Source organism: Littorina saxatilis, linkage group LG5, assembly GCF_037325665.1.
Source record: "Littorina saxatilis isolate snail1 linkage group LG5, US_GU_Lsax_2.0, whole genome shotgun sequence".
Lineage (NCBI taxonomy): Eukaryota > Metazoa > Mollusca > Gastropoda > Littorinimorpha > Littorinidae > Littorina > Littorina saxatilis.
The window spans coordinates 27,429,944-27,454,634 of record NC_090249.1 but is presented as its reverse complement, the minus strand read 5'-3'; the positions used below and the strand labels follow the sequence as shown (position 1 = coordinate 27,454,634).

Here is a 24,691-nt window from a genome sequence, read left to right as displayed (position 1 = left end):
TCATCAAAGACATTTATCAAAAAAATGAAAAAAACGTTCGGGGATTTCATACCCAGGAACTCTCATGTCAAATTTCATAAAGATCGGTCCAGTAGTTTAGTTTGAATCGCTCTACACACACACACACACACACACAGACACACACACACACACACACACACGCACATACACCACGACCCTCGTTTCGATTCCCCCTCGATGTTAAAATATTTAGTCAAAACTTGACTAAATATAACAAGTCGCGTAAGGCGAAAATACAATATTTAGTCAAGTAGCTGTCGAACTCACAGAATGAAACTGAACGCAACGCAACGCAGCAAGACCGTATACTCGTAGCATCGTCACTCCACCGCCCGTGGCAAAGGCAGTGCACGTGGAATTGACAAGAAGAGCGGGGTATTCGTTGCGCTGAGAAGGATAGCACGCTTTTCTGTACCTCTCTTCGTTTTAACTTTCTGAGCGTGTTTTTAATCCAAACATATCATATCTATATATTTTTGGAATCAGGAACCGACAAGGAATAAGATGAAAGTGTTTTTAAATTGATTTCGAAAAAAAAATTTTGATAATAATTTTTATATATTTAATTTTCAGAGCTTGTTTTTAATCCGAATATAACATATTTATATGTTTTTGGAATCAGCAAATGATGGAGAATAAGATAAACGTAAATTTGGATCGTTTTATAAATTTTTATTTTTTTTTACAATTTTCCGATTTTTAATGACCAAAGTCATTAATTAATTTTTAAGCCACCAAGCTGAAATGCAATACCGAACCCCGGGCTTCGTCGAAGATTATTTGACCAAAATTTCAACCAATTTGGTTGAAAAATGAGGGCGTGACAGTGCCGCCTCAACTTTCACGAAAAGCCGGATATGACGTCATCAAAGACATTTATCAAAAAAATGAAAAAAACGTTCGGGGATTTCATACCCAGGAACTCTCATGTCAAATTTCATGAAGATCGGTCCAGTAGTTTAGTCTGAATCGCTCTACACACACACACACACACACAGACACACACACGCACACACACACGCACATACACCACGACCCTCGTTTCGATTCCCCCTCGATGTTAAAATATTTAGTCAAAACTTGACTAAATATAAAATGAAACTGAACGCAATGCAACGCAGCAAGACCGTATACTCGTGGTCCACCGCTCACGGCATAGGCAGTGAAATTGACAAGAAGAGCGGGGTAGTGGTTACGCTATGCTGCATAGCACGCTTTTCTGTACCTCTCTTCGTTTTAACTTTCTGAGCGTGTTTTTAATCCAAACATATCATATCTACATATTTTTGGAATCAGGAACCGACAAGGAATAAGATGAAAGTGTTTTTAAATTGATTTCGAAAAAAAAGTTTGATAATAATTTTTATATATTTAATTTTCAGAGCTTGTTTTTAATCCGAATATAACATATTTATATGTTTTTAGAATCAGCAAATGATGGAGAATAAGATAAACGTAAATTTGGATCGTTTTATAAATTTTTATTTTTTTTTACAATTTTCAGATTTTTAATGACCAAAGTCATTAATTAATTTTTAAGCCACCAAGCTGAAATGCAATACCGAACCCCGTGCTTCGTCGAAGAGTACTTGACCAAAATTTCAACCAATTTGGTTGAAAAATGAGGGCGTGACAGTGCCGCCTCAACTTTCACGAAAAGCCGGATATGACGTCATTAAAGACATTTATCAAAAAAATGAAAAAAACGTTCGGGGATTTCATACCCAGGAACTCTCATGTCAAATTTCATAAAGATCGGTCCAGTAGTTTAGTCTGAATCGCTCTACACACACACACACACACACACACACACACGCACACACACACACACACACGCACGCACATACACCACGACCCTCGTTTCGATTCCCCCTCGATGTTAAAATATTTAGTCAAAACTTGACTAAATATAAAAAGAATACAGAAAAGCGCGCTTCCCTGCTTACTGCAGTACACTATTTTGCTATTCTTGCATGTCAGTTTCACTTCGTGTTGCACGGAAGAAATGAGCGACTTTCTTGCCGCGTGAATTGACGAAGATGTTTTGTCTTGGTGAAAAAAAATGCAGTGCGTTCAGTTTTATTATGTGGGTTCGACAGATTGACTAAATGTAATTTCGCCTTACGCGACTTGTTTGCGTTATTGCAGAATCGGTTTAATCTTATTGATACACGTGTCTCTCCATTACATTTTCATCGCCCTTCCACCCTGCCCCTCTCGGTATTTCACCCCCCACCCTCTCGGTTTTGAGTGATACCGTAAAATCCCTAGCATAAGCCCACCATCTAGCAAACGCCCACCCCCCACTTTGGGCCAAAAGTTGTGCACAGGGGTAACTACCTAGCAAACGCCCACCCTGCTTTTTTCAAAGAGACTTTTGGCTCACTTTCACTAGGATTTGTGCAGACTGTTCTAAAAATCATCTTTTTCCCCTTCTTTACCTTTTCGTGTTTCTTTCCTTTTTATATTTAGTCAAGTTTTGACTAAATATTTTAACATCGAGGGGGAATCGAAACGAGGGTCGTGGTGTATGTGTGTGTGTATGTGTGTGTGTGTGTGTGTGCGTGCGTGCGTGCGTGCGTGTAGAGCGATTCAGACCAAACTACTGGACCGATCTTTATGAAATTTGACATGAGAGTTCCTGGGATTGATATCCCCATACGTTTTTTTCATTTTTTTGATAAATGTCTTTGATGACGTCATATCCGGCTTTTCGTGAAAGTTGAGGCGGCACTGTCACGCTCTCATTTTTCAACCAAATTGGTTGAAATTTTGGTCAAGTAATCTTCGACGAAGCCCGGGGTTCGGTATTGCATTTCAGCTTGGTGGCTTAAAAATTAATTAATGACTTTGGTCATTAAAAATCGGAAAATTGTAAAAAAAAAATAACAATTTATAAAACGATCCAAATTTACGTTTATCTTATTCTCCATCATTTGCTGATTCCAAAAACATATAAATATGTTATATTCGGATTAAAAACAAGCTCTGAAAATTAAATATTTAAAAATTATTATCAAAATTAAATTGTCCAAATCAATTTAAAAACACTTTCATCTTATTCCTTGTCGGTTCCTGATTCCAAAAACATATAGATATGATATGTTTGGATTAAAAACACGCTCAGAAAGTTAAAACAAAGAGAGGTACAGAAAAGCGTGCTATCCTTCTTAGCGCAACTACTACCCCGCTCTTCTTGTCAATTTCACTGCCTTTGCCATGAGCGGTGGCCTGACGATGCTACGAGTAAAATGGCATTGCGTTTCATTCTGTGAGTTCGACAGCTACTTGACTAAATATTGTATTTTCGCCTTACGCGACTTGTTATATATAGTCAAGTTTTGACTAAATATTTTAACATCGAGGGGGAATCGAAACGAGGGTCGTGGTGTATGTGCGTGTGTGCGTGTGTGCGCGTGTGCGCGCGTGTGTGTGTGTGTGTGTGTGTGTAGAGCGATTCAGACTAAACTACTGGACCGATCTTTATGAAATTTGACATGAGAGTTCCTGGGTATGAAATCCCCGAACGTTTTTTTCATTTTTTTGATAAATGTCTTTGATGACGTCATATCCGGCTTTTCGTGAAAGTTGAGGCGGCACTGTCACGCCCTCATTTTTCAACCAAATTGGTTGAAATTTTGCTCAAGTAATCTTCGACGAAGCCCGGACTTCGGTATTGCATTTCAGCTTGGTGGCTTAAAAATTAATTAATGACTTTGGTCATTAAAAATCTGAAAATTGTAAACAAAAATAAAAATTTATAAAACGATCCAAATTTACGTTTATCTTATTTTCCATCATTTGCTGATTCCAAAAACATATAAATATGTTATATTCGGATTAAAAACAAGCTCTGAAAATTAAATATATAAAAATTATTATCAAACTTTTTTTTCGAAATCAATTTAAAAACACTTTCATCTTATTCCATGTCGGTTCCTGATTCCAAAAATATATAGATTTGATATGTTTGGATTAAAAACACGCTCAGAAAGTTAAAACGAAGAGAGGTACAGAAAAGCGTGCTATCCTTCTCAGCGCAACGAATACCCCGCTCTTCTTGTCAATTCCACGGGCACTGCCTTTGCCACGGGCGGTGGAGTGACGATGCTACGAGTATACGGTCTTGCTGCGTTGCGTTGCGTTCAGTTTCATTCTGTGAGTTCGACAGCTACTTGACTAAATATTGTATTTTCGCCTTACGCGACTTGTTATATTTAGTCAAGTTTTGACTAAATATTTTAACATCGAGGGGGAATCGAAACGAGGGTCGTGGTGTATGTGCGTGCGTGTGTGTGTGTGTGTGTGTGTGTGTGTGTGTAGAGCGATTCAGACTAAACTACTGGACCGATCTTTATGAAATTTGACATGAGAGTTCCTGGGTATGAAATCCCCGAACGTTTTTTTCATTTTTTTGATAAATGTCTTTGATGACGTCATATCCGGCTTTTCGTGAAAGTTGAGGCGGCACTGTCACGCCCTCATTTTTCAACCAAATTGGTTCAAATTTTGGTCAAGTAATCTTCGACAAAGCTCGGGGTTCGGTATTGCATTTCAGCTTGGTGACTTAAAAATTAATTAATGACTTTGGTCATTAAAAATCTGAAAATTGTAAAAAAAAATAAAAATTTACAAAACGATCCAAATTTACGTTTATCTTATTCTCCATCATTTGCTGATTCCAAAAACATATAAATATGATATATTCGGATTAAAAACAAGCTCTGAAAATTAAATATATAAAAATTATTATCAACATTTTTTTTTCGAAATCAATTTAAAAACACTTTCATCTTATTCCTTGTCGGTTCCTGATTCCAAAAATATAATAGATATGATATGTTTGGATTAAAAACACGCTCAGAAAGTTAAAACGAAGAGAGGTACAGAAAAGCGTGCTAACCTTCTCAGCGCAACGAATACCCCGCTCTTCTTGTCAATTCCACGGGTACTGCCTTTGCCACGGGCGGTGGAGTGACGATGCTACGAGTATACGGTCTTGCTGCGTTGCGTTGCGTTCAGTTTCATTCTGTGAGTTCGACAGCTACTTGACTAAATATTGTATTTTCGCCTTACGCGACTTGTTTCTTATTCTTTGTCCCCTTTCCTTACTCCCACCCATCGTTCATGTTTTTTCGAGTTTCTCTTCTCTTTTTATATTTAGTCAAGTTTTGACTAAATATTTTAACATCGAGGGGGAATCGAAACGAGGGTCGTGGTGTATGTGCGTGTGTCTGTGTGTCTGTGTGTGTGTGTAGAGCGATTCAGACTAAACTACTGGACCGATCTTTATGAAATTTGACATGAGAGTTCCTGGGTATGAAATCCCCGAACGTTTTTTTCATTTTTTTGATAAATGTCTTTGATGACGTCATATCCGGCTTTTCGTGAAAGTTGAGGCGGCACTGTCACGCCCTCATTTTTCAACCAAATTGGTTGAAAGTTTGGTCAAGTACTCTTCGACGAAGCCCGGGGTTCGGTATTGCATTTCAGCTTGGTGGCTTAAAAATTAATTAATGACTTTGGTCATTAAAAATCTGAAAATTGTAAAAAAAATTAAAAATTTATAAAACGATCCAAATTTACGTTTATCTTATTCTCCATCATTTGCTGATTCCAAAAACATATAAATATGTTATATTCAGATTAAAAACAAGCTCTGAAAATTAAATATATAAAAATTATTATCAAACTTTTTTTTTCGAAATCAATTTAAAAACACTTTCATCTTATTCCTTGTCGGTTCCTGATTCCAAAAATATATAGATATGATATGTTTGGATTAAAAACACGCTCAGAAAGTTAAAACGAAGAGAGGTACAGAAAAGCGTGCTATGCAGCATAGCGTAACCACTACCCCGCTCTTCTTGTCAATTTCACTGCCTATGCCGTGAGCGGTGGACCACGAGTATACGGTCTTGCTGCGTTGCATTGCGTTCAGTTTCATTCTGTGAGTTCGACAGCTACTTGACTAAATATTGTATTTTCGCCTTACGCGACTTGTTTTTTCCTAAGTTTGTGGGTTTTTCTATCTCAGAAAGATTGGGCCTTTTGAAGACAAAATCCAAGTTCAGTTAACGTTTCATTTCCAAAGACGATCGTGTAATTTCTTCCCTGTACAGAAAGAAAGGGCTTCATTGGTGTTGACATTTCGACATTTCATCAAGTTTCTTTTTCCCGGAATTGTACATGTGTTGTTATTGTTTGTCCTTGCAAAGGTCTGGCGATTTTCTTTTTACTTCATAAATTTATATGAATGACTATGCTCGGGTTGTTTTCAGAAGAGCCAGTCCTTCTCTCTCTCTCTCTCTCTCTCTCTCTCTCTCTCTCTCTCTCTCTCTCTCTCTCTCTCTCTCTCTCTCTCTCTCTCTCTCTCTCTCTCTCTCTCTCTCATGGTTGGCCTTCTTTGCCTCAAAGTCCTTTTTATATTTAGTCAAGTTTTGACTAAATATTTTAACATCGAGGTGGAGTCGAAACGAGGGTCGTGGTGTATGTGCGTGCGTGTGTGCGTGTGTGTGTGTGTGTGTGTGTGTGTGTAGAGCGATTCAGACTAAACTACTGGGCCGATCTTTATGAAATTTGACATGAGAGTTCCTGGGTATGAAATCCCCGAACGTTTTTTTCATTTTTTTGATAAATGTCTTTGATGACGTCATATCCGGCTTTTCGTGAAAGTTGAGGCGGCACTGTCACGCCCTCATTTTTCAACCAAATTGGTTCAAATTTTGGTCAAGTAATCTTCGACGAAGCCCGGGGTTCGGTATTGCATTTCAGCTTGGTGGCTTAAAAATTAATTAATGACTTTGGTCATTAAAAATCTGAAAATTGTAAAAAAAAATAAAAATTTATAAAACGATCCAAATTTACGTTTATCTTCTTCTTCTTCTTTTCGATCGCCGATCACACTTGGAGTCCAGATCTTGAGATATAATTAGTGGTCCTCTGCAGCGCAGCCACTGGCCCGTACAGCTTGTTGTGCAGGGACTCCGGCAATGGCCAGATTTCCTCTCTCAGCACCTGGTGGTTCCTACAGTCTCGTAGGATGTGGGCCGTGTCCTGCTCTGCTTCTCCACAAGAACACATGGGGGAGGGCACAACATGCAGCTTCCCGTGGAGATGCTGGTTAAGTCTGTTGTGTCCCGTTCTCAGGCGGAAGATGACCACCTGCTGTGGTCTGGATAGCAGGTGGTAGCTGTCCTGTGGCTGGGGCGTCCTGTGCAGAGACTTAATGATGGTCTTCATCTCTGTCAGGCTCACAGGGTTGTTCTCTTGCTCATCTTCTGCACCCAGCTTTGCCATCCTGTCCGCCTCTTCGTTTCCTTGTACACCACAGTGGGAGGGGATCCATTGCAGTACTGTCCTCAGGCTCTTGATGTTGTGTAGAGCGTGTTCCAGCTGAGGCAGTTTGCTACTGGTCATTGCTTGTAGTACTGACAGAGCGTCAGTCAGGAAGACCACCTGGTTGTCATGGTTGACTCTGTCGTTGATGGTGTATGCTGCATGGATCAGTGCTTGTACCTCAGCTCTGTAGTTTGTACAGTGGAGGCCTGTTGGTATAGCCTCTGCTTGCCTCTCTCCACTGGGGTACTGGACATACACCCCCGCTCCTCCATTTTTGACGGCCTCTGTGGCTGACCCATCAGTATACACCCGTATCCATGCTTCTTGGGGGTACCTTTCTTCAAGCATGGCAAGAGTCAGGGCTTTTTTCGTCGCATTGCTCTGCTCGTCCTTTGTTGTGAGGTAGGGGACACTGGTCTGTATGTCCAGGTTTCCTTGTCTGTCTTCCCAGGGTGGGGCGTCAAGGGAGAAAGATGGTGGCTCCACTAGCTCTGGCATCTCTGTCTGATGTTTCTTCTGCAAAGCCCTTGCCTCCAGAGCGAAGCTTGATCTTTTCAGCCTGCCTAAGGACATCTTCTTGAGTCTGTCACTCATTGGATGGTCATGAGTGCACTGGTACTTGGTGGCTTGTACCATTGTTTTGCAGTCTCGCCTTTTGCTCAGTGGAGGAATGCCAGTCACCTGTTCCATCTTCTGTATGGGTGTTGATTTCATTGCGCCCGTGATGATTCTCAGCGCTTGGTTCTGTACTTTGTCTAGGGCCTGCTGGTGTGTCTTGGCTGCTGTTGCCCAAGAGCTTGATCCGTACTCGAGGTGCGGTCGTACAGTCCCCTGGTAGACTGTTTTCATGATCTTCTCGTTTGCACCCCAGTGTGATCCTGCCAGCTTCCGCATGATGTTTAGTTTTCTCCTGGCCTTTCCCTCTGCATTCATGATGTGTTGTTTCCAGGTCATGCGCTTGTCATAGGTGACCCCCAGGTATGTTTGCTGGTCTTCAAATTTCAGGGGTGTGTCCCCCAAGGTCAGTTTGCCAGGTGTCGCTTTGGCAGAGAGTGTGAAGAGAGTGGCAGTGGTCTTCTCCCTGTTGATGGTCACACACCAGTCTTCCGCCCACGCTGCAACCTTTTCTAGGGCAAGTTGCATCCTGTAGGTTGCTGTGGTTGCATACTCTTCCGAGCACCAGAGAACAAGGTCATCAGCATACAGTGCCGCTTGGACTCCTTTGGGCAACTCTGGTACCAGGTCGTTAATGAAGAGTATGAATAGCGTGGGGGAGAGTACTCCTCCCTGTGGAACTCCTTGGCGTAGTAGCACCTTTCGGCCACAGTGACCGTCCACCAGCACTCTGGCCTTTCGGTTGTGCAGGTACGACTTGGTCCACTGGTACATGTTGCCTTTGACGCCGGAACGTAGGAGCTTCACAAGGAGTCCATCTTTCCAGACCTTGTCGAAGGCCTTCTGCAGGTCAATGAAGGTGGCCAGGGTGACTTTCTGGGCCTGGTAGGCATCCTCTATGACCTGGCTAAGGTGTGTTGTCTGGTCCTCCGTACTTCTGTGCTGTCGGAAGCCGGCTTGTTCTGGGACGATGATGCTTTCCGATTCCAGGTACAGCTGCAGGCGCTGGTTGACAATGCGCTCCATGGTTTTGCATACGCAGCTTGTCAGGCTGATGGGTCGGTAGCTCAGGGTTTTGGTCTTGTTTTTCCCTTTCTTTAAAACTGGGATCATCCTGGCTTCCTTCCAGCACTGAGGTACCTGTCCCTGTCTCCAGCTGAGGTTGAAGATGCCCAGTAGTTTCTGGAGGGCCGAGTTGCCTATGTGTTGCAACATCTCATTCGTAATGTTGTCTGGACCTGGAGACTTCTTCTTTTTGAGCTTCTTGATGGCATTCTTCAGCTCGGCCATGGTGATGTCTTGTTGCATGGCATCCTGTACGTTTCTTTCTGTTCTTTCTCTAATTTCTGTTCTGACTTCCTTTTGTAGAGGCAGGGGTATGGTGGTGTCGCTTTCTCCCCGATATGCTTGGGCGAAAGCATTGGCAGCGGCTTTTCCAGTGAGTGTTCTTCCTTCCTCCTCCAGGGTGATCTTCTGTCCCTTGTTGCCCTCTTCATTCAGTGCTCTTGTAAGTTTCCAGAGCTTTGTTGTGTCTTTTTCCATATTCAGCCCTGCCGTCTTTTCTCTCCAGCCTCTTCTCTTGCACTCTAGCTTTGTCTTCAGATGTTTTGCTTTGCTTTCTTGGAGTTTGATGTTGTTCTCCTGGCTAGGGTTCGTCTCTGCCTCTTCTCTCATTCTTGTGAGTGCATCGTGCGTCTTCTGCAGCTCATCGGACCAGTATGGGATGTAGTCCTTCCTCACTCCACGTGGGATGCTGTCCTTGGCTGCCTGGATTATGCTAGCATTGAACTCCTTTATCACGTTGTTGATGTTTCTCCCCTCTGTTTCTATGGCTCTGGTCAGCTCATTTGTTCGTATGTTGAACAGTCCCCACTTTGCCTTTTTGTAGTTCCATCTCGGGTGTTGTGGATGCTCAGATGCTGAGTCTCTACTGATGGTAAGGAGAACTGGGCGATGGTCGCTTCCACCCAGCTGTTCATCCACTTTTCTTGAGATGGTTTTGTGGATGTCATCCGTGCACAATGCCAGGTCTGGTGTTGTTGTTGAGTGCCAGCGGCGCGAGTAGAAGGTAGACGGATCTGTGGGGTCGTTGACAAGGATCAGGTGGTTGTCGTCCTGCCAAGATTCAATGTCTTCTCCTCGCCTGTCTAGTGTTTTATATCCCCAACTCTGGGACTGGCTGTTAAAGTCTCCAGCGATGAGGAAGCCGCTGTCAGGGACCTGGATTGTGTCAAGCGACAGCATCTTGTCGTTGGGGCAGTAGTAGTTGACGATGTTCATCTTGCTGTCATTGGTCGTTATCTTGACTTCTATGTACTCTGCTTCTTCCATGTATCTGTTGGTTTCACTGGCATTTATGTTGTTCCTGACCAGAGTCATCACTCCTCCTTTCTTCCTCCCTTGTCTGTCACTCCTGAACACCTGGTACCCTCGGATCTTAAAGGGCTTCCCTTCTTGCAGGTGTGTTTCCTGAATGCAGCAGATGTTGATGCTGTTTTCATAGAGGAAGTGCTCTAATTCTTCCTTCTTATTGGATACCCCCTCTGCATTCCAATGCATGATGTTAATAGTGGGGTTGTCCTTGGCTCTGCTGTTTTTCCGGCCAGTCGCTTTCCTTTCTCGTCCCCTGGCTCCACAAGACGAGATGAAGGGACCTCCAGTAGCTGAGGGTGGACTCCTTTGAGGCGCGGAGCCCGGCGCTGCACCTGCCTGGTGGATCCTCACAGGGCGAGCACCATTACTGTCAATTCTGTCTCCAAGTGTCATAATGGCAGTTGATGCGTAGTGTTGTGGTTTGTTGGAGTGCGCCGTGCGGCCCAACACATACGTCTTCAGCACTCGAGGTTTCTGTCAGGGTTACCTCACCCTTAGCTCATGGCCCAAGGACCTGCCCTGTGAGCACAAGGTTGGTCCATATTAGTCTGGCCTCTACCTTTCGACCTGTCCAGCTTGGGAAGCCCTTCCAGGAGTTTACACTCCTGCTGGCATAGCTCTTAGGGTCACCGAGACACGCAAACCACCACACCACGTTAAGGAATGGACCATGTGGTGGTACGTTTATCTTATTCTCCATCATTTGCTGATTCCAAAAAAATATAAATATGTTATATTCGGATTAAAAACAAGCTCTGAAAATTAAATATATAAAAATCATTATCAAAATTAAATTGTCCAAATATATTTAAAAACACTTTCATCTTATTCCTTGTCGGTTCCTGATTCCAAAAACATATAGATATGATATGTTTGGATTAAAAACACGCTCAGAAAGTTAAAACAAAGAGAGGTACAGAAAAGCGTGCTATCCTTCTTAGCGCAACTACTACCCCGCTCTTCTTGTCAATGTCACTGCCTTTGCCATGAGCGGTGGCCTGACGATGCTGCGAGTAAAATGGCATTGCGTTCAGTTTCATTCTGTGAGTTCGACAGCTACTTGACTAAATATTGTATTTTCGCCTTACGCGACTTGTTCTTTCTTTTTTTCCTTCACTTCTACTCACACGACCTAACTTACATGCTTTCGGGGTTTGTATTCACTCAATTACACGGTTGAGCACAAAACTTACTTTGTGCAAAGGGGTCTATCCCTAGCAAACGCCCACCCCCCAATTTTGCCCTAAATCTGTGCACAGGGGGGGGTGGGCTTATGCTAGGGATTTTACGGTAATGATGATTTGTTGAAGCCACGTTGGGTCAAAGGTCACAGAAGCTTTGCATCGTGCAGCATGGCACGAATTGGGTCAAAGGACACAGAAGATTTGCGTGGTGCCGCGAAGGAAAGAAAATCGCGATCTTGTTTCTCATTGGCTTTCTGTTTTTCATTGGACTTGTCATTCTGCTTGCTCGGCTTTGTCAGATGTCTACATTTCTTGTTGCTATGTTCTTGCTTTTGTATTATTATTTTTTGTTTTTTGCGTCTTGTGCACGGGTCAAAATGTGTATGTCAGGGGTCAATTGGTTTGACTTGGATTTGACGTTCGTGTTTCTCCGAACGTCTTTGCCGGTAATCGAAACAGAGATACACGCACTCAATAACTTTGCTAGGTTTCATTTGTTTGCGATAAAGTATGATTTTATTACCTTTCATGAAGTAGTTTTGTTTTATGTTTACTTTTCTGTTTACCAGTTCGTTTTTAGAACTTTGCGAAGCAGTGTCGTCTGCCTGTCCAGATCTGGGGAAACGCCAATGAAAAGAGCCGAATAATCCCCGTGCGTTTCGATTGGGTTTGCCTTTGATTATCCATGTAACCCGCTTCCTGCAACTATGAGAACCGGGGATTTATTGCATGGCGAACATGAGATTTATTTCCCAGCTGCTTGTGAATAGAAACTCGTGAAAATGATGACAATAGTATATGATCACAAACTTTGCTTTTTGATTGACTTAGTAAAAATTATCAAATGAAAAATAAGAAAAGCGATGAAACAAAACATGTTAGTTCACGGATGACAAGATAATATCAAAACTATTCATCAGAATAATTTGAACTTTTGCAGAAATGTTTCATACATTCTGATAGATGTTTTGTTCGGAAGGCTAATAGGCTCTGGGATAAAAAGTTAAAGTGATCCAAATGTTGACATTGTGGGTACAACATTTATGAAAACTGGAAAATGTGCATCTCTTTCACTTTTTTTCCTAATGTAAAGTTTCATGAAGATCGGTCCAGTAGTTTTCTCGAAATTGCTCAACACACACACACACAAACACACACGTACACCACCACCCTCGTCTCAATTCCCAGGGAAGTTAAAGAGACCTTTTTTTTCTAGAATCCTGCATAATTTGACCTGATCAGCTCTCAGCATTATTGTAATTATTAAGTTATGTGGTTTTATATTAGCTATCTGTAACAAAAAAACCCACCAGGTGTTAACTAAGCGTAGAGAAATGCTATTTACAATGTTGATGATGATATGGATGTACAAAATACATTTACAACAGTTTTTTTTATAACCACCACTGATTTTCTTCTTAGATGGTTTCAGTATCAGATGATTTAAGGTTAACTGGATGTTAACTCACTGGCAACAAGGTCGACAGACTTGTTTGACGGTCCACAGTAGAGCACGGTCTTTTTTCCCTTTCCCTCTTCTTGAAGCTGTCGGTTGACCTTGGAGAACAGGTACACCAACTTGATCCCTACGTTGGTCTTGCCAGTTCCTAATTAAAGAATGTGCACACTTATTAACAACATACTTCACACCAAAGCAGTAACAATACACATTTTTTCTTCAATCCAGCTTGCCTTCAACATGCAAGAACATTACATACACGACTACAGCAACAACAAACATACCACACAAAAACCTCTTATTCAAATCCAGCCAAAGGCACAGTAAGCCTCCCGTAAACCATCACAGATACGGTCAGGCTTTTACACACAGTACAAACACCCTTTCATTTAAACACTCACCGATTGAGAACATCCTAGGTGCCCTCCGTAAAGAGCGAACAATTTTCAAAGAATTTATTTTTGCGTGGTTTATCTTACCCCTAAGCCATCGTGAACCCGTGTGATCCAGTTTCCCTTTTTCACAATGTAGTCGTCAGTTAGTCATTTGAATGCGACTCGATGTGAGCTTATCTACAATAGCACGTTTTTATGCACGAAACAAACGGCTGTGGTTCACAAGAACTCTAGCGATAGCTTTTGATGGCATAAACCGTCGTCTGCTACGACCCTTGCGTGACCCTGCTTCCGGGCTTTTCTTTTTTCAAACTTTCACAACTTCGAATTGCACTGATCTTGTCTTGATGAAAAAAGAATTCTTTTATGATTAAAGAATGTTTGTGTAACAAGCTGTCAATTTATTATTTAGATTTTAAAAGTTAGGTCTAGCGCAAAAACGCACCACGGTCCAAAAACATTCTGATAATCATCGATCCACGGCTATCGCCAGTTTAAGGGAAGTAACTCATTTTTGACCTGAGTTCAGGATGGGTCCAAAAAGTGTTCGAAACAATCTGCAAAATTAATTCTTTAAAAATTGCTCGCTCTTTACGTAGGGCGCCTAGGATGTTCCCGTTTGGTGAGCGTTCAAATGGAAGGGTGTTTGTACTGTGTGTAAAAGCCTGACAGTATCTGTGATGGTTTACGGGAGGCTTACTGTCCGGGCGTGATTTCCGGGATATTCATAACAGCCGTCCAGCACCAAAACGAGGCGCCATTGTTGTAAAGGGCCAAGTCCACGAAAACAAATTCTTTGAAAATTTCTCACGCTCGACAGAAAGCAGCCAGGATGTTCCCGTTCGGTGAGCGTTTAAATGGAAGTATGCTTGTACTGTATGTAGACGCTCGGGGAGCTCTGTGATGGTTTACGGGAGGCTTACTGTGCCTTTAAAGAACATCCCTTTCGACTATGGAATACTTATTTTTATTTATTTTTTTATTCAACAAAGGACTCGACATCCTATTTGCGTTCAGTTTTTGATAATTTTGTGAAAAAACTTATTCGTCATCTTCCTTTGTGAAAAAAATAAGGCGTTTAAATGTACACACCTGGTGGTCCTTGAATGACAGCAAGGCTCTTTGTCATCGCAAGCTTGATGGCTTCCAGCTGACGTGTGTTGTTCCTGTCAAGGGAGCTTTCGGTGCTGCTTTCGGCGTATACCTCGTGGTTCTCGTCCTTCATACCCAAACGTTTGTGGTCGTGTTCTACAAGGCCATACAAAGCAATGGGACAATGTCATAGCATACTCTCTCTCTCTCTCTCTCTCTCTCTCTCTTTCTGTCTCTGTCTGCCTGCCTGTCTGTCTGTCTGTCTGTCTGTCTCTCTCTCTCTCTTTCTCTCTCTCTCTTTCTCTCTCTCTCTCAATCTCACTCTCTCTCTGTCTCTGTAGCAAATGAATGCATTTTTTAATTTTCTAACCTGCTGGGTTCGCTTTTTCGGCTTAAATCCTAATAAACTTTCTGTTTATGAAGCTTACCATCCCGAAGAAGGCAGTAACGTGCCGAAATATTGATTATAGATATAACCGTACCTAACCTGGTTACTGGTGTGTTTTCTTTTTATTCAGACTTTCTGTTTGTCTGTCTCTGCCCCCACCTCTCTCTGTCTCTGTCTCGCAAATGAATGAATTTTTAATTGTCTTTCTTTCTGGAAGTGCTATTTCGGCATAAATCCTAATGTGACCCTTCATAAACTATGACACACAAGGAGGTTGTTGCATCCATACTACCGATCCTAATTAATGCTCATTCTTACACGTATGGTATATCAGGTGTGTTCATGAATGTAGACTGAATACTTACCAAGCTTTGGGATCTGTCTGCCAAATGCAATAGCTCGTGCCAGTTCAAAATCTGTATCTTTGAGCTGTATCAACATCTGTTGAGCCCGTCTGAAACATGCAGAGGCACTTGTTGTTGATTATCCTGTTACCAATAACATCTGTCATGCCGTACAATCTGCATTAGCCATCTTACTTCTTGCACTTATTACAGCGTGTGTGTGTGGTGTGTTTTGTTGTTTTTTGTTGTTGATTTTTGTGGAGGGGGGGGGGGCATTTTTTAAGTTTGCAGCACTGTGTCATAAAGAGCTCCTCCTTATCAGGCAGTCTGCTTCGAAGCAGTAACGTCGTCATGCCAAAATAAAGCTAAACAAGCAAATGCTTGATTGAATAGCATTCGGAGTCGTTATCTGTGATAGTGATGGGCTGCGAATTCTTTAATGCGAGTTATCAATTTGTAATAAACCATGCAGAAATCGTAGCTGATTGTTAAACATACCAAGGGAGTTAAAGAGCCCTTTTTTTCTCTAGAATCCTGCACAATTTGACCTGATTAGCTCTCAGCATTATTGTTATTGTTAAGTTATGTGTTTTCATATTAGCTATTTGCTACTCTAAAAAAGTTATTTATACATCACAACAGTCCTTCTCACCTGAAGACTCTCGTTCAATATCTAAATTAGAAAATAACGTTAGCTCAAAGCAAGCGTCTCGCAAAGTTTGTGACCATGCAAATCCTCTGGCAAATGTCCAAGACACTTTGTAATCTCCATTCCAAAGGAGGGTGGTCATGGGCTTTTGCCAACCTTGCATGAGTAATATGTTAGCAAAAAGGCCCGATTTTATGAAGAGGAGATCTCGGGAAGCAACAACGCGCATGAATATGATTTTTTTAAAATTTGGGACGAAAAAAGCTTAAACAATGGAAGTAAGAGACTCATGAGTAAAGTTAGCCGCCTCGATACGTCTCTATATAACATTGCTTTCGTATAGCATCCTACCTGTCAACATCCGACTTTGGCAGAACTTCCAAAGTGAGTTTGACACCGTCCTTCGCCATCAGCTGCGAGGGTGGTCGCGGGCTGGAAGGAGACAGGACGAAAGTCACCACAAGCTCTCCTCCATCTTCTGACTTGCGGCCTCTGTGGATCACATCCACCACGCTGGCGTGGGCAAGCCACGTAAATTGTTTGTCCACCGTTTCGGGTATTCCGCTCGACTGAACTCTTGATGCAATGATGTCTGAGCACTCCATCTTGTAGCGAAGACAGAGGTAGTCCAAGGGAAACGAATTGTCTTTCTTTACCTCGTCTTTGCCTATGCTGCTGGGGGATTTGCCTCCGAAATCGATGCAGCGGTCGTAGCAGAATGCTGCATTGAGAGTGAAGAAGCCACGGTACTTAAGACTGTTTGAGGGTCCCTGCGCCTTCATGGTAACAGTAACATTGTCAATGACGACTCCTCCGTCTCCGTCTGCTGCACCCACAGCGGCTTCCATCTCCAGAAGTGGCATCCAGGCCTGCTGGTAGTCCTTGTAGCTGGAAAAGTTGTGGCCCTTTGTAGCGCGTGTAGCAAAGTGTGTGAGCGCCTGGATGGGGTCTGTCACATGCTGTGTGCAAACGCTAGCGTTGCGTGCCGTATGCAACATTTCTACACGAGGTTGCAGCATCCCTTTCTTAGGCTCTGCAGACATTTGGATCTGTACGACCTGTCCCCGAGTGTACTGCCTGACGAACTTAAGTGGCAGCAGCGAAACACTTCCGTCTCGTTTTTCTGAAGACATGTACTCGACTTCCGACTGGCCTCTCTCAACAGGCTCTGGGACCAGCATTTCAAAGCCTTCCGCGCTGGAAGTCAAAGTTTGCAGTATTGTTGCCCAGTCCTGATGTTTCACCGCCACGCTATTCATATCTGGACGCAGTGTCATCTTGATGGCAGCATTGGCAGATCTGTGTTTTGATTTTTCCAGTTGTTTTCGGTGGGACATGAAACTTCTAGGGCAGGTCTGACTCACGTCGTAAATCCTCTTGGTCCATTGAACCGTGACAGTATCCTTCCTGAGCGCAGTGTCTGTGACAAGCTCCGGCTGTGAGCTAACCCCCAGCATACTGAAAGGCAGCTCTTGCCTGCGGTCAGGCACCTTGAGCAGCGAGGGCACACACACCGTCAGCTGCTCATCGTCGACCTTATCCACGTAGGCTCTGAACACCAGTGGTTGGCGTTGGAGACCCTCTGATACCTTCAGTGACTTGCAGCCTTTTTCAAACACTCTCTGTCGCGAAGTGGCGCTGTTGATGTGCTGACAGAGTGTTGTGACGTCATCAGGGTTCATGTCTGGAGCCGAGCTCTCCAAGGCAGCATGAAGAAGCCTTTGAATGTAAACGTCGGCATACCGACGGATTGGGGAGGTGAAGTGTGTGTACACATCGAGGTCAAGGCCAAAATGTCGTCGTTCAGATCTGTGGGAGAAAATGTCATTTGGTTGCAAATCAATCAATTAATCAATAGCATTGCCAAAACAAGATCCTAGATGACTTTGATTAGAGTAGTGCAAATGAACCCCTTGCAAATATCATACTTGGTATTAATAACGCCGGTTAAACGAAGCAGATCTTGAGCCATAATTTTCAGTTGTCTTTTGAGATATTTGCATTTATTCTAAAACCATGACACAGAGGGATTTGTGGGGTTAGTTTGCAGATTACATTCAGGCAAAGCACCAGCACAAACGCGAACGCATGTGTGACACAGAAAAATGGGGTAGACATTTTTGCACAGAAACGAATACTATAGACATTTTTATACCATGTGATCAAATATCGCCATTTCTCACGAGGAACCGATCCTGCAAGGGGTGCATTACCTAGTAAACGCCCACCCCCTACTTTCGATCGAAATTGGTGCATACTGGGGGTGGGCGCTCTTAAGGTAGTTTACGGTACATCCCCTCCACACACAAACATAAATGTCTCCACATACAGCAAAGGGCACTCACCCGTTCAGACCAGAGTAGCAGCGATACTGGGCTGTTTCCATTAGGTCCATCCACCGGCAGTTGGCCAAACACTGCAAAGGGTGCAAGGCGTCCATGAAAGCCAGTCTCCGTGCTTCAGTCATGTCCCCTTCCTCCATATATCTGCACAGCTGTTTCCAGACCTCTTTCTGCACCACGACGTTTTGTCGTTGCTGTGCTGCCCCGGCTGCAATGTCATTGGCATTGAAGGAGAGCTGTGTGCCACTGGGAGTGACGCTTTTCCCTTGCAGCTGCATGACGAGGTTTGTAACGGATCCCTCCGTGTCTCTCCACTCCGCCAGCTCCTCCCACGTTGGTGCCTTGTGACAGCGAACCAGCATTACGTCTCGATACCTTAATAGCTTCGTCAGGTACTTGGCTACTGTAGAGTTTGCCAAAATCATCAGCTCTTCGATAAGCGAATGGGCCTCTATGTGCTCGTTGATTCTTTCCAGCTCTTGGAGGCGCGGGTCCTCGAATGGCACGAACAGCATGGAGTTCTTCTGACGCATTTCTTTGAGAATGCGAGTGATTTTGTGGAGCTCTCGGATGTCTTCTTGCACTAAAGGATCCACATCTACATGTTCTTCATCGATTGCTTTCTGTGCCTCTGCGTATGTGAGTTGCCCGAGGGATCTGATGACCGTTTTGCGAATGACGGGTTCCTTTACTTGATTACCCTTTTCATTGAATGTGAGGAAGACGGACAGGGCCAGACGCTCTTCGTCTTGAAGCAGACTGCATTTTCCGTGACTCAGTGGTTCAGGAAGCATGGCATGTGGTCTGCGATTGAGCGAATAGAAAGTCACGGCTCTCTTTCTGGCTTCCTGATCAACTCCGCTATCTTTCGGTACCTGCGCTGCTACGTCAGCAATGTGGACCCCTATGACGTAATGGGTGCCTTTCTTTTGGATGCTGACTGCGTCATCAAGGTCCTTGGAGCCGGGTGGGTCAATGGTGAACAGTCGCTGTTTTGTCAGATCAAGACGATCCTTCTTGGACAGACTCTGCTGGAGCAAAAGTGTTGTGCTTTCCACGGCAGTTCTTGGATAACATCTCGGGACTCGTTGCTGCATAGAAAGAACGCGAAGTCCTCCTGCATAATCCCTCCCTCCTATATGCCAACTCAGAACTGCACCAAGGGGATAGATGTTCTGGGGTCTCCAAGCAAGGATCGCCACCTTGAAAACATACTGTTCACGTTTATCTGGTTGAACATTCAGGAACTCTTTGTGGACGATTTCGCCATCTGGGCTTATTGTTTTTAGTTCTATTCTGTTCTTTTTCAAGGCAGGAAATTTCTTCCGGACCAGGTCATTTAGGACGTGAATCTTTGGAACTGTTTTGCAAAGAGGCTTCATCAGATGACCTTCCTTCTCGTCCAATGTACAGAACATAACAGGATGATCCACATCACTATAGTTGACCCTGTTCAAAAGGCCAACCACTTTTCCGTGGGGCATCTTCTCAACAGAATTGTTTGGCCCTGCAGGGCCTGCTCCTCTCCCTTGCTTCAGACTCTTGGTCTTTCCAGGCTCTGCGGTGATCTCCACTACCACTTCGTCATCCATGAACGTCTGGTTGGCTTTGGAGCGACCATCGATCAGGATATCAGTGTACTTGCATTTAGAGTCAAGCACCTTCGCAATTGATTTGTGTGCTCTTTCAATCTTTATCTGACAGCGGACATACTTGGTTCGGTCACTTCTCAGAAGGTGTTCTGCTTCAGCATTCAGAAAGAGGGCCGGGTAGAAAACATAACCTCGACCACCTTTATTGAAGTATTCTTTCTGTTGCTCAGACAGTTCAATGCGTTCTCCCTCTTCTTCTCTTTCTTCGATCTCACCATTTTGCAAACCTTCTTCACTCTTTTCAAACCAGTTCTGTGCTTCGTCTTCATCTTCAACGGTCAACATTTCAACTGTTGAACTCTCTTTGGCAATATACTCTATGTCCTGGTCATCAAGATGATGAAAGCGGACCTCTTCATCAGCATAATACACATCTTCCTCGTAGTCATCACTGTCGTCGTCCAAATCACTACCATACAGAATGTTCTCACATGAGGAGGGAGAAGCTGTTGGGCCGGATGCACCTCGAGAAAGGTCTCCAGCAGAACAGGTGCTAACTCTGGCTGGTTGAGTGTACAGAGAGAAGTTGACGTTGGAGGGGTGGCAGAAGGATGAAGACCTATTGCGACCATCTCCCAAAGTGCCTTGTGCGGACTGGTGGCTAAGGGGCGCTGGTGATGGCGTCCGACCTCGTCTGCCCACCGAAACTGTCCTCACTGCCACGACAGCAAAACACGTGTTTATAATAAAAGTATACTATCCCGTTATAAGTCTGCAATTCATTTCATATGTTTATCTACAAAAGAACGTTTTTTCAAAGATTTGTTTCTGTAAAATAAGGTCAACCACACACAAATTAAGTACCATCATGTTTTACAATCAAACAAGCAAAACTGATTATTTGGGTGTATGTCTTATAACGTAACGCCCAACGAATGGTTGTGTGATGCGCCCGCAGCGTGTTGGCGTACATACATGTGCTTGTCACATCTCGCTTTCAGCCTTCACTGCCCGCTAGCCAAGCTGCTTGCAGGACCGGCGAAAAAGAGAGCAGCCTTGCGTAAGTCTCTCCCTGCCAGTAAGCCTCTCCACAACAAGTCCTATGCAAGCTTTAAAGCAACCCTCCACGAGGTGTTGGGTGGTAACTGGGGGCCTAATGTCCCCAGGCAGAATTGCAAGGGCGCGGAGGAGGTTTGGCCCCGAACATGCGGCATGCAGGCCCACCGGTGCGTGGACACGCCCTGGCGCCCATGAACCAAACCCCCAGGTATGGGTTACCTTCAAAGACTCTACGTCCCAACGGCTGACCAGGCGGACGAGGAGAGTGTACTCCCAACGGCTGTGAAGGCGGAAGAGGACCCTTAGTCTCACATCCCAACGGAAAAACGGGCGGACGAGGAGCTCCCAACGGCTGTTTTAGCGGATGAAGATGCCCCATGTTTTGCTGCTTTCACAAGCGCCGGGTTGGAAAGACTCGTCAGCCCTGATAGGCAGCTTTCCTAGGAGAAGGACACTCGAAAGTCAAACCCGGCCAGATGAGGGCCGATAACCGTGTGAGGAAACTTGTCTAGGACAAGGAAAAGTCCAAAATCACACCCACGAAGGCCTACCGAAGACGGAAGACACTGACCTTCAGGGTGAGGTGAGAACCGAGTGTCTACGCATCACCGACAAATATGGTTGTGTCTACAAATATAACGTAACGTAATGCATATAACGTAGTCTTGCAAATATCTTGTCCAGAAAGAGATGCTCGCAAAAAACAAACCTCTCCTGTGCTTGGCCTGGGCAAGATAACTTTGCCTAGCAGCTTCCTGGGCTTCTGTTCGGCTCTGCAAGAACAGTGCAGTCACACGAAGGATAAATGCATGAAATATAATATAACATACATGTACGCAGTAAGGTTGAACAATTCATGTTGACTCTTGCTGGTATAGCGAAATAATTAATGCCTGTAGAAAACATTTTGCGGTATTAAAATCCCAGCTCAATATTTGCGTATTTACACTTACCTCCTTCGGACATAATAAGCAACATAAAAGAAAATCTTAAGAGAGTAATTGGTTAGAATTGAAAAGATATCATTTGATCTTATCATAAACATGTTCTCGAAACAAAATGTCGTGGAAATAAATCAAGTTTGTATTATGTCTGACCTGGTTTGTCAAGGCATAGGTCCCTTCCAGCCACTGTGGATCAGCAGGACCCTGACTGTTTCTGCGTTGACTGGCAGTCTCCAGGGCATCGTTGATTTCATCGATCAACTGCTCAAACTTTCTTCTCTCTTCGGGATCCTGTGTGGAAAAAAAGTAGCTGATGGTGACACCACTGTTTATGGTTCCACAAAACAATCCGTGCTGGCGAGGCGTCTTATATACGAAACACCAAGATAGTTACATCGCTAGATGTTTTATAATTAATTTCTGTTTATTTTGCACACAAATAGATACAACTAACGATGAAGGACTGTCAGTTGGCAGGACGTTCAGTACCTGTAAGCCGTTGCCTTTGTCATAATTTAATATCTCGGTGATACGTATAACCCAAGAAGATATCACAATGTACATGGAAACTGGTACCATACATGCAGATATTGCCGTACAGCCAAGAGTTAGTAAGAACCTGGAAAAACACACAGAACGGACACCCAGCTGATGAAACAGCAGCAGTTTTTCAGTAAATGCTGTGCATGGACCAGTAGAATATATGTTTTGACCTACCGTGACCCCTGTGACTGCGTCTCTGGCGATGGTCAATGCTTTGGCAAACTCCCTACAGTTGTTGAGTAAACATGCGTACACGTAGGCATGACGCGTGGCGAGGAATGGTGGGAGTCTGCTTGTGTCCACTGTAAAACGATGACCCATGCATGAGGAATTACCAGTGTTCCGACCCCCGTTCAAAAAATATCAACAGCTGAATTCAATGGCAACACAGCGTAGTCGAAATAAAATGTAGTGCATTCATCATTGCTAAAAAAAATAAAAAATAAAGAACGGTTGCAATCTTAGCTGTGGTTGTATGCCAACAAGATAGAAAAAAAAACATTCAAGTTTTACAAAGCTATTATTTGTGCACATTATTTTGCTTTTCCGGGACTGAATTGTGGAAACAAACATTCTGAATAACAGCTTCTTGCAGATAATGTTTACAAGAAGATTCCAGTATCTTGTCGAAAATCAAAAGCAATCAATAAAAGAAATCATGCTCAGGTTTTGTGTTATTATGTGAAGTTCACGATTGTTTTTAAATTTGTTCTCTATTCAGTGTCGAACCAGGCTGCTGAACCATCATGTGTTTGGGAGTGAGAATTAACTTAGTATCAAGACCGTACGTGTACGCTTGGATTGATCTGCGATACAAGAGGAATTTACTTCTTAAAACTGACACAAATATCTTGTTTAAATCAACATAGTTAAAAACAACTGAATTAACAGCGTGCTGACATAACTTGTCGGTCAATTAATCGTTTACTAGTAGATTTCAACCAACCTCGCATTACGGCCCTGTGAAAGTCTTTCTCCTCACGGAGAAGTCCTTCCCGAACGAGAGAAGATGCTCCTACCACAACATTCATCTCCCACAGTCTCTCCATCCTCTCGACCACTGTGGACATGCCGGGCATGATGGCCAACCTGCGGTCGCCAATGAAAATACCCAGCACTGGAAGGCTTTTGGTGGAGATCATGTACGCCACGGGTGGCATGTCCACTTCCAGCCAGGCTGCAACGTCTAGCAGAATTGTCTGGTGCTGGAGGTGATTCTGTTGTCCAAAATAATAATGATAATGGTAATGATATAAATAAAGTTGACCCATTCTTGAGAGAAGCCTCCTGTAATATGCGGCACTTCAAGTCTAATAAAAGCCCGCATTGACTACAAACTGTCCACCCTCTGCTTTAACTTCTTTTCTGGCTCGTCTCCTGCTTACTTCTCTGAACTCCTCACCGTCTATTCTCCAGCAAGACAACTCCGTGCCTCTTCTGACTGTCGCATCCTCACCATTCCACACACCAAAACCAAAACATACGGACAACGCACTTTTACTTTCTGCGCACCCACACACTGGAATTCTCTCCCCTTTCACATCCGCCACTCTCAGTCATCCCAAGCATTCAAACGAGCACTTAAAACGCACCTCTTCAAGAAATACAACCCCTGATTTTGTTTTCTCAGTCCATCAGTAGGCTACATGTAGTGTATTTGTTGTTTTAGTGATGATGTGATAATGTGTATACACATTTAGGGCAATTCAACATTATGCAAACACGCAGCCGATAATTATGGTTTTTTTCTCCAATATTTTCACTGAAACAAATATTAACGCAAATCAAACAATACAAAAAAACACAATTTAATTGTGCAAAACTGAGAGCACCCAGCTTGTGCATGAAACATTTGAATGTGTCAGATACTATAATCTGTCCGAGGTAGGCTACTACTTTCACACACAAAAGTCGATCTTAAACATGTTGGAATCAAGTTACCCACGTGTCAGATTTCATCACAGGGAGTAAAATTCTGGCTTGGTCGCTTGTAATTAATGATACTGAGAATGTGGCAGGCAACGTTTGACACCTGACGTTTTCTCCAATTTGAAGTCAGACAGAAGCAAAGACTTTGGGAAAATCTATTTCTGCGTACGAACATTGCTTGATTTATTATGGGGGCCAGGAGGCCCCCATTCTATACGGATAGTTTCGAGTTTTGATAGGTTTGACCATGGGCAGCGCCATTTTGTTGTGAAATACGTCATCCGTTTGTGTACACAGGAAGTTGTGACATCCGTCACCCTATGGGAGGGGTGAAGGCAAAATTGGTCATCATTGAGTTTGTGTAACACAGGAAGTTGTGACATACGCCACCCTATGGGAGGGGTGACGGCAAAATTGTTCA

General features: G+C 43.5%; 1 protein-coding gene across 1 annotated transcript in view; it reads right to left on the bottom strand.

The window, feature by feature from the left end:
* LOC138966738 (3'-5' exoribonuclease HELZ2-like) overlaps positions 1-23,553 on the bottom strand; it is a 52,684-nt gene extending 29,131 nt beyond the window's left edge. Inside the window, exons 1-9 of the mRNA XM_070339066.1 lie at positions 23,288-23,553; positions 22,516-22,643; positions 21,952-22,089; positions 21,564-21,627; positions 18,207-20,511; positions 16,213-17,670; positions 15,234-15,322; positions 14,481-14,636; positions 13,004-13,141 (exon numbers count right to left, since the gene is read on the bottom strand). Coding sequence (XP_070195167.1) covers positions 13,004-13,141; positions 14,481-14,636; positions 15,234-15,322; positions 16,213-17,670; positions 18,207-20,511; positions 21,564-21,627; positions 21,952-22,089; positions 22,516-22,643; positions 23,288-23,501 — 4,690 coding nt within the window. The 5' untranslated portion in view covers positions 23,502-23,553. The remainder of the gene's footprint in view (positions 1-13,003; positions 13,142-14,480; positions 14,637-15,233; positions 15,323-16,212; positions 17,671-18,206; positions 20,512-21,563; positions 21,628-21,951; positions 22,090-22,515; positions 22,644-23,287) is intronic.
* Between the last annotated feature and the right edge of the window lie 1,138 nt (positions 23,554-24,691).